The sequence below is a fragment of the Labrus mixtus genome, chromosome 18 (genome assembly GCF_963584025.1).
Source record: "Labrus mixtus chromosome 18, fLabMix1.1, whole genome shotgun sequence".
NCBI classification, from domain to species: domain Eukaryota; kingdom Metazoa; phylum Chordata; class Actinopteri; order Labriformes; family Labridae; genus Labrus; species Labrus mixtus.
This window is the reverse complement of record NC_083629.1, coordinates 11,834,111-11,844,503: the sequence shown is the minus strand read 5'-3', so window position 1 is coordinate 11,844,503 and position 10,393 is coordinate 11,834,111. Positions and strand designations below refer to the sequence as shown.

The window sequence follows — 10,393 nt, the reverse complement described above, 5'->3', positions numbered from 1 at the left end:
CGGGAAAGAAAAGTACAACACAACAGCTGGGTGGAGATTGAATAAACTGAATGTCAGTTGGATGACAACGAAGGAGAAGTAGAGGTTCATGTGAGATCACAGCCTCTAAAACATTTGACAGGAGATAGGGCAGCTGTTTTCCACTTCATCAAGTCTAGAGCTCCATTAAGTTAGCTACATCCTAGCATTGGATTTAGTGAGCACGGTTAATTATTTCATACAACTCATGGCATTTCAAACGGCTTCAATGAAAGTAGATAGATGAGGATCTTAATTTTGTTATATATTTATGATACAACATGATGAAGCAGCTAAACAAATTTCAGATTAGACAGTTCTGCCTTCACAACACAAAACAAGATTATGCATTCATTTTCTGTGCATTAAATTTACACTTTTTTTTTTTTTTTTAGACCCAATTAAATTAAAAAACATTACAATCGAAACCATGAAAAGGCCAGCTTTGATATTTGCTGTAACATTAGTAAGGATGTGCAAAAATGCCCACCACACAGGTAATTTAAGAAGAAAATAAAAGACTCAACCTTATTATGCCTCGGCCAGGCATAACGGGGGAAATGGAAACAGGAATTTAATAGGTGTAATTTGTCTCCAGTTATTTAATGGCTTAGTTGTTGATATTTTATGTCGAGAACGGCTTCCCACAGCTTTCATTATATCAGATTATTGAGAATAATTGTATCAGTAATTTCACACCTGTTCTCTCATTGCAGTAATGGCCACATAATGTGCAAAACACGCAGGACCCCCTCTGCTTGTGAGATTATGGAATATAAAGTGTGAAATTTGAGATGAGTTTCTTCTGATATTCCTTTTGCTTCAGTGCACTCAAAACAAGATCTACTAAATATTTACTTTACTAAACTGTGACAGCATCAGCTTTATAAAACAACTAGGGGTATATTCAACCTTTTAATTGTGAAGTTAATATCCATTATTTGATGTCAACATGTCACTCTTTAATTTAAAAACTACAATTTCCTCGTTGTGTTGGTCGTATAAAATGACGGCATCGTGCTGGTGCTGTTTCAGGAGCGGGTTAAGGAGGCAGAGTGGCTTTCAGCAGCCGGCTGCAGCACTGCGTGGTGCCTGATGTGTAGTGACATGATGTGAGCTGACAGGTGGCACCATGGGTAACAGGGCTAAAACTCCCCATCAGGCAGCCTGCTGAGGTCCGGTCTTACCTCTCTGACCAACCCTAAGTGCTCCTCTTCTCAGCCACCACCTCAAAGCTGCTGGATGGTCACAGTTATGATACTGCTTTGAGGTTTGGTTGAGACAAATGGCCAAGGGCTGTTTGCACACAGTAGGTATCTTATTTTGAAAGGATTAAGAGTAGCCGACAAGACAGGTGCTGCATCTTGCTGATTTTGGACATAAATTACAAAAAGTTTCTTAGCTTTTGGAGTAAAAGTTTTGTAGTAAAATTAAAACATTTTTGGAGCTTCTTTAGAATATCGGACGTTACAAATCCGTCACAAAAACCAGGAATAATTCTTGCATTGTTTTCTTTATTTTTTCCCATCAAAAGAAATGCACGGATCAGCAAAGCTACTACATACAAATGGCCATACAATAGCAATTTAATTTGTCTTTTTGTTGGAAGGTTTTCAGTCAAGTCTGCGGTATCATTTTTACACTTGGTACCTTGAACAGTTGCAATTATGCTGCATTCAGCTGAAATATCAATCAAATCAAACCAATGCTGTTCTTCCATATTCAAATAAAAAAGTTCTGCCACAAACTACGTATCTGGACAGCTACTGCTCCAGGAAATTGACTGTACTTACCTACAATAAAGAAAAAACTAAAGTTTTGCATAGCTCCATTGTAATGTAGATACAGTTCTGTAAGGCACTTCATGGACCAATTTAGGCTTTTTTTTTTTTTTTTAAATCCTACATAATAAACCTTTCTGTCACTTCACTGTAAATCATCTTAGTATTTTTAGGATACAACATCTGAAAAAACAACAACCTCTCATCATATTTTTGTATGTAAATCTGCTGTACTCCTCCTCATTCTTTTGGCATTAAGTCTCGAGTTAAACATTCTCAAAATATTGAAGTTGGGTTCTTGTGCATAATATGACGGACACATTGTCCCATAACCCCACACAACCCAGTGTTTCAAAAAAGACCAAAAAAAAAGTTGTGCAATGATTTGGGGTTATGTGGAGTAGATGGCAACGCGCTGTCAAAAAACGAGTCCCAAAACTTAAAAGAAACAAAATGTCCAGGTATTGGTCGTTTTTTTCATAGACTGGCACTGTATCCACATAAAAAAGAACTTTCTCTTTTTTTTTTTTTTTTTTTAATTTATAAAAAAGTAGTTTCGTCCTTCCTTAGGCCAGTCCAAAACAACTTGAACAGATGACTCTTTTGGTGTTGTAGTCCAGCAGCTCTGTGTAGGACTAAATGTTGTCGTGTTCCATCCGTCTCCTCAGTATGGATAAAGGTGAAGCATCTGCTCTATCCAAGCTGGTCTTCATACTGTTTGCGGAAGCAGTCACCAGCTGGGAAAAAATCCCAGCAGCGCTCCTGGTACATCTTCCACACATATGACTCCTGGAGACAGATACATGTCAGATCAGTCAGTTGCTCTACAGATGGTTCTGGTTCTGTGGTAATGCTGGTAGAGTCATATTCTTATTCTCAGTAAAATGACATACTTCCCTTTAATATTATTCTGTCCCAGCAGAGACGCACAATATCTCTGACAATGACAGGATTAGAATTGTTTTGGTTGTTTTTGATTCCTCAGAGAAAGGATACTAATGTAGATTTATGTATGCTGTACCTGGCCGGTGTGCTCTGTCTCATCTTTGTTGATAAGGTACATCAGGAAAAACCTTCAGAAAAAAGACAAAAACAAAAATGTCAGACGGAAAGCTGTGACAAGCTTTTGCTTTGTCCTACCTGAAAATCTCACAACTCTCAACAGGGTTGACAGAAAAAAAGGCTTGGCTGAGTCACATTCAACTTTTTTAACACTTTATAAACTGGAAATGTCACATTTCGGGGTTGCTAGGAAACAGCTTCTGATGCAAACAAAGTAACACCACCCCATCTCTGTCACAAAATCACCTGATGTTCCCCAAATCAAGTTTAAATGGCAATGGGCCGTTGTATCTCTGTGGACATCACAGCATGCCAAATGGTGATGAATACTGTATGAGAGCACGCTATCAAAACCTATTTTCCAATAAAGTTCATGGCATTAAATAGTAATGAAGCAACATAATGAGGTCGCTCTCATATCCTCCGGCCAGCTGACTGTGAGCGCAAATGGACTGAGACTTGCTATTGTCCCGGGCTCTATGGAGAAACAGCGGACGAGCGGAGAGTGCAGGGAAACACAGAGACAGATGGGAAGAATACCTGAAGGGAGCTAGTGTTCTGGATCACTGCGGCAATTAGCGACTTTGGCCCTGATGCTGCGGTAATGTGCTACATCTATCAATCATGTGGTTAAATTACAGAGCAGAGGCAACACATGGGGGTGACAATAACCAGAAGACATTTGCATTTTAAGATGATTAAAAAAAAAAAAAAAAACACTTGATACTTACAGGTAGTTTGCCAAATTGTGCTCTTGTAAGGTGTGAGTCTCAAAGCCGTGAGGTGTTGTGTCAAAGTAGTCATTGCCAATCCCACATATGAAACATTTGGTCTGCGGACAGAAAATGGAATCATAAGTAGACAACATGCTCTCTCTGTCTTCATCGTTCTTCATACTATCCTCGTATACATGTAAACAGTTTGATGTCGCCTGAGCTCTCTGACAAATTAAACCTCATGATATCTGGTTGAGTTTAAATCAGGACATTATTAACTCCCCATATTTCTCCCAGCATTTTCTTCTCATTCTCTGGGAGTTCGGGTTGGATTTATCATATTTTGAACTAAATATTTCTATTACAAACTGACCTAGCGTGTGTGCACTAACCTTCTTTTGGCCTGACTGATGCTTACAAAACTGAAGAGAGATGGAGCGCTCCAAAAAACAAAAGTAGGCCACATGCCTTCACTCACTCAAGATGTCCTGAGGCAACCTTTTCTAACAGGAATATTCAAGCTGAGGAGTTCACTTTCTGTAAAATATTCAAGACTGCCTAGGATAATATGGAAATGCAAGACATATTTATGTATTTATTTCCTCTGAGTGATGATTTGTTCCCAGTCATGACCCTTCACTGCCCTACAGGTCTGACAGTATAAACTAGAATTGTATCCACACTCACCTCCATGTCCTCTTTGACTTGTTCCTGCTGGTCTCTCAGCTCGCCAAAAGCATCGATGATCAAACCTGTAGCCACAAAGGAATTTCTCTGATCACTACATGTGTACTGTGCAGTCAAAAGACTCGTTAGAAACCTCTGTGTCTTTGAATCTGTGACGTGTGAGTTCATCCGGAGTTTTACCCTGGATGATGGCCAGGAGGATGACGATGACGAAGAAGAAGAAGGTGATGTCAAACAGGATGCGGTACAGCTCATAGGGGTCACCGGCTGGGTCCTCGATCTCATCCCCAATTCCCCCGCCTGCCCTCACCCCGACGTACATGTGGAAGAGGTAACACTGCAAAACACACAGTGTGGGGGGGGAGGTGATTGCATGAACATTAAAAGTCAGAGTACTGGTGTGTTTGGAAATACAGGCAAGTAACACTCACAGTCATCATGTCGTCACACTTCATATCGGGCTCGTCCTCGTCCCCGCTCTTGTTGTAGAACTTCCTGAAGAAGTTGAAGGCCACCACAGTGTAGAGGTAGACCACAACCGCCAGCAGGCCCACTGTCAACACCAGCTGCAGAGACACAGACAGCAGTCAGGAGGGTGTCTTTACAAACTTCCCATCTGTTTATGCTTTTGGGGAATCAAACAGAAGACACAGCAAGGGCAAAGCTGCAAGTTGTCTTTTGTTTTCTACACACACAAAAAACTATCAAAGCACAATAAACATAAAGGAAGATAATAAATGGAGAGAATGTCAGCGTAGTTACCCGTTTTTTACAGTTTACAGTTGATTAACTATGTGAACATGAACAGCGACATTGCATTTAGACCGCTGCGTGATTGATCCGCCTGCAGGCAACCGAGTGTGGCAGGTGTCGCCGATTCCTTGCGGCCATGCCATTTAGGTACACTTCCACCCATGGAGATCAATGTGACATTCAATTTTCATTTGTGCCTCTGGTCAGCTGCCATGAGAGATCTGACAGTCAGAGTTGGGATTTAAATGAGGCAACTGAACCGTCTGACCTCAGTGGAAAAATGTCAAATGATACTGGGTGCATCTTAATTCCAATTCATGCATCCTCACTTCCTCCTTGTCAAACTTCTCTGTCTCTCTAGTTGTTACAGTTTCAGGGAGAGAGATGCAAATGTTGAGTTTTAAGCATACAGGACTTGATCTAACACGATGATCTTGCTTAACTAAGAATCATTTTAAAATCCACGATCAATGACAGCATGGTTTAAGCAATCAATCATTATTTGTAAAGTGCCAATTCATAACAAGTAATATCTCGAGACGCTTTACAAAAGAGCATATGGGATAATATGCAGGAAGGATTTCTCCTTTGTATTCGCGTTCCTGTTGTCCACACTTCCTTGCCGTTGAGGTGGAGGTCGGGGCAGGCCGTGCATGAATGAGGACGGCGGTGGTTGTGGGGACGACGCAGTCCGATGGTGGTGGTAAATGTAAGACAGAAGGCTGTACTGCTTTGTGTTCTCTCTGTAACATGCAGAAAGCAGCCTTCAGCCTACATACTTCTGTTCAGTTTTTAGTTTCTGTCAACATGTAAATTATTTATACAAACTTTTTGCCACCATTTTTGGCAGATTTCATGATAGGCTCCACACGAATAAAAACCCAGGATGCCATCAGTGGAACAGGAAAATGGAAAATGTGATGAAACTGGCTTGTGGTGTCACAACAGGGAGTAAACAGGATTGATGAGTAACCCAACCCCCTGACTCTGCAGTGACCCCTGCTGCCTGAAAGAGAGACTGCACCCTCATCAACTTCTCACCTGTTTGCCGTTATGTGTGACAGAGGAGAGGATGGTCCGGAGGGTCTTGAAGCCCATGGCGATATCCAGAAGATGAGCGGCGAAGAAGAAGTTGTTGTAGTGGCCTAGAATAGACATGGTGGTGTACCACACCAGGTACAGGAATGACTGTGAAGGAAACAAAGGAATGTGTCTGTCATAGTCACAATATCATCAATCAACCCCTTCACGCATCAATCCATACATCAAGTCATTCACTGAGCCGACAGAGCTATTAATCATCCCGACCTGTACTCAAACTCACATTGTCTGTAAACACCACTCCCAGTTTCCACACATGGTACTTTGTATCGATTGAGCTCAACCTGGAAAAAAAAAGAGAGAGAGAGAGAAGTTGATTTTTTCTGTTTGACCTCTTTTTTTTTTTCCCTCTGTGAGGCGTTCAGCCTGTCCGCTCTCTCACCATGACACCAGTGAAGCCTCCTTGGCCACAGTTTCCTCTGTAGGGTTGAAATCCAGGGCACTTTTATCCAACCCAAGCAGCTCTGCTATCCTCTCTGCTCCATACAGGTCGCCATACTTTTTAATCACCTACAGATTGCAGCAAAGCAGAAACAGAGGAGACATAGAGGTTACGGCGATAGATTGGGTTGTTTAAACAAACAGTAGTAGCGTAACAGATTACACATAAATGAGCTAAGCCACTTACTTTGCGTTTTACAAATTTATCCCAGTAGTTGTTTGGGAAGGAACTGGGGGAAAAGTAAAAAACAAAGAATTAGAAATGAGCAATAAATCTTCATTTGTACAAGATTTTGGCTTTAAAGAACTGTAGTGTAGCTGACTCACGGAGTATTGATGACCAGTCTGTCCCACTGTCCTTTGATATCATCGTCCGACGGCTGCTCTGTGATGTAAAGGCCGGCAAACTCTAACTTCCTGGCTATCTCCTTCTCACGTTTGAACACCACCAGTGGCACCTTGGAGACAGAAGAGAATTCAGCTTGAGCGCTAACAAATAACATAGCGGTAACGTACACAGGAAGTGTATGACTGTGGCTGTATACAATGTATTTTTTCTCATTTGTGGATGTTTGACATGTGACTCCAAGTTAATTTTGGCTATTACTATAACATTTTCAATTAAAGACCAAAATTGTGTCATTTTAAAGGCGGCGTATGTGATTCTTTGATCCAGCAGATCTCGCCCCTTGAGCACCAGCATGAAACCAAAACAACTCGCGCTGCATTGTTGTGTTAGCATGCTAATGCTAGCGAACTTTATTATGCTCGTATCTTCACACTGCATGTAAATTTACCCGAAATAAGCGTGATCTAGAAACACAGTTAAGCAGTGAGTACAGTATGTTATTCTACTTTTCTCTAGTCCCTCAATTAAACAACTTTTATACGCCGGGGGATGAGCTGGCCGGCCGTCCTGACGATGTAAACAAACTGAAGACAGGACTCTGAAAGCTCGGAAAGCATCACAGACAGTGGGACTCGGGTGTTACACTCATTGTAGACAGTCATGACTCACAGAGTTATTTTCAGAGGATATACTTTTACTTTTATTTCTTCTACATTTAAGTGTGAAAAATCGCATATTCTGCCTTTAAGAAAAATCATTGTGTTTTTTGTTAGTTGCTAAGAAACCATATGATACACTTTATTGTCTCCTTGGGGACATTGGTCTTGGACTCACAGTGCTGCCAAACATTCAGCCGTTTCAAAACAAACAAAACAGGCAGAAAGCAGCAGCACGGGAGTCCTTTCCTTACCTTAAGGTAGTAGTATCCCACTACACACAGGAAAGATATGATTGTGTGCAGAATAGCCAGGCAGCGAAGTGTTGGGGCCATGTAGCCTGTGCTCTCCTGCAGCACAAAATACTCCAGTGCACCCTCATCTTCCTCTTCCCCAGTTTTACCACGACCGTTCCAAGGGTCTTCATCGTCTGAGTAATCCCCTGTCACCTGAAAGGCAATTAAATATTTAAGGGTAACTCACAATTACTGTATGTTCAATCCTCATATATATTACAATGTTTTCACTTCAAGCTTACTTTGTAGAAGAGCAGAATGAAATTGATAGCAAAAGCAACAAAGAGAGCCAGGAAGCGGAGGTTGTAGAAGTTTCTGGCCAGGTAATTCTATGGGGGGACAAAATGTTTAAAGGTGAGTATACACAAACACCTGATTTCTACTCTCTAAACATGCTCAAGATGATGGTTTAAATTTCTAAGAAAGCTGTGAGGGAAATATCTGACCAGCATCTTAGTCTGATAGATCTCCAAGCCAGCTAAGAAGCTGGCCGTGAAGGCTTCTGGGGGTTCTTTCTTCATGCCCAGCCTCTTCTTCGGCGCCTTTTTCGCCTCCAACGAGGACTGGGAAGGGACTTCATCTTTGGCTTTATCGTGGTCCTTCTTCTCACCGTCCTCTGAACTGTAACAATCATTGGTGACAAAATATACTCACTGCTGCACAATTACATATTCAAATACAATATCTATTTGACCAATGGAGTGAACAAAAGCACAGAAAAAGATCAAATCTTTGCCTCACAAAATCAATTCAGACAATTTCACAGGGTCGACAGTAGCTTAGGACAACTCTCCCTAAGAATGGATTGCGGCTGTTAATGGCTCCAAAACTTGCTCCCACTATCTGCTCCATCTCAACTTCTGATTCAAAATGCCTGTAGTACAAATGATATTCAAGAGTTTGTGCAGTTTCTCTTGTTTAACGTCTGAATGTGGAGAAGAAGCTGCTCTGTGTGAGTCTGCACTCTCATGCTGACAGAGCATATTTTTGTGGGATTTTAGGGGAAGGGTCACTTTTCAAGTTATTTGTGATACCAGACTTGGAAACAGTAATAGAAGTTTTACTGTTTAAAACAAAGCTTCATCTCTGAATGGAGCTAATAAGAGCAAACTCGAACACAACGCGCGCACAAAAAAAACGTGCATCTTGACAAAGAACCTGACATCTCTCTTACTGCGGCCCAGTTATCACCTGGATCCAACGTACAGTTTTTGCTCCACTCTAACTGCGTGTGGCTATTAGCACCAGTGTTTGTGAATTGGACGCTTTTTTGCAATAAGGGTCACAGATCCCCGTACGGACCAAGTGTGTAATTTGGGACTGGTAAGTGGAGAGGTGCCAGTTTTCCTACTGAGTACTGCGGAGTAGGGCTGCGTGCTAATGGCAAAAATCATAATCACAATTATTTTAATGGATATTGAGATCACGATTATTAAACATGTGGAATAAGTGAAAATAATATAAATGTTTTATAATATATCATGATAATCAATAAGTACAAATAAATGAACTATGTTGTTTATAGCTAGTGTTGATGTACTTTTGTGGCCAAAATATAACAACAAACACTTTGAAACATTTACCAAGCACAACAAAATCTGTGGGCAAATTATCGTTTAATCTGTGGCTCAATGGTAGAGTCGGTCATCTCTTAACCAGATGAGCTGTCTTGGACAGTAAAAGAGATTCTTAATCTCAATGAGACTTTTCCTGGTTAAATAAAGGTTAGATAAAAAAAATTAAAAAGACGGTCGTAGGTTCGATCCCCCAGCTCCAGTAAGTGTCCTTGGGCAAGACACTGAACCCCAAAATGCTTCCACTGCTGAGTCAGCGTAGTATGTGTATGTATGAATGGGATTAGATAATACTATTGAACACTTTACACAGCAGCCTCTACCATCAGTGTGTGAATGGGTAGGTGTGACCTGTGTTGTAAAAGTGCTTTGAGTAGTCAGAAGACTAGAAAAGGTCTATACAAGCTCAAGTACATTTACAATTTAATCTCTATGATCTTCTTGAAAAAAAAGTGTAATTGAAATAGAACTTGTTTTATTGCCCAGCATGGTGACAGTCCCTGTGCTGCCCCCTCGCTGTGACATCTCTCTATTGTTGCATATCTCTAAGTCCTGTTTGTATTAGAGTATATTTCAGGCTCGTGTGTGTGTGTGTGTGTGTGTGTGTGTGTGTGTGTGTGTGTGTGTGTGTGTGTGTGTGTGTGTGTGTGTGTGTGTGTGTGTGCGTGTCTCACAAGAACAAAGTAAAAAGTTCAATTTCAATCAGGATTTAAAAAAAGCTAAATAAAAAAAATGTAAATAACAGTTGCATTTGGAAGGACAATAATTTAATAGAAACACTCACTCTCCCTTCTCAGAGTCAGATTTGTAGTCTCCAGGTGATGCACTCTTTTTTGCAGCAATCTAAAACAAAAATAAAATCTTTGATTAGTTATTTGAACACTTTCTATCTTGTAATGTAAAAACATGTGTTTCAGTCATTGAGAATACTAATGTGTCCTCAATCTCTATTAGCTTAG

At 40.8% G+C, this 10,393-nt stretch overlaps 1 protein-coding gene across 1 annotated transcript in view; it reads right to left on the bottom strand.

Annotated features, from left to right (window-relative positions):
- Positions 1-1,515: 1,515 nt before the first annotated feature.
- LOC132993077 (ryanodine receptor 3-like) overlaps positions 1,516-10,393 on the bottom strand; it is a 110,070-nt gene continuing 101,192 nt past the window's right edge. The window contains exons 93-107 of the mRNA XM_061062727.1: positions 10,219-10,277; positions 8,307-8,481; positions 8,103-8,189; positions 7,819-8,013; positions 6,887-7,017; positions 6,747-6,789; positions 6,501-6,628; positions 6,342-6,402; positions 6,059-6,205; positions 4,696-4,830; positions 4,445-4,601; positions 4,265-4,329; positions 3,593-3,693; positions 2,821-2,872; positions 1,516-2,588 (exon numbers count right to left, since the gene is read on the bottom strand). Of these exons, the coding sequence (XP_060918710.1) occupies positions 2,493-2,588; positions 2,821-2,872; positions 3,593-3,693; positions 4,265-4,329; positions 4,445-4,601; positions 4,696-4,830; positions 6,059-6,205; positions 6,342-6,402; positions 6,501-6,628; positions 6,747-6,789; positions 6,887-7,017; positions 7,819-8,013; positions 8,103-8,189; positions 8,307-8,481; positions 10,219-10,277 (1,632 nt within the window). The 3' untranslated portion in view covers positions 1,516-2,492. The remainder of the gene's footprint in view (positions 2,589-2,820; positions 2,873-3,592; positions 3,694-4,264; positions 4,330-4,444; positions 4,602-4,695; positions 4,831-6,058; positions 6,206-6,341; positions 6,403-6,500; positions 6,629-6,746; positions 6,790-6,886; positions 7,018-7,818; positions 8,014-8,102; positions 8,190-8,306; positions 8,482-10,218; positions 10,278-10,393) is intronic.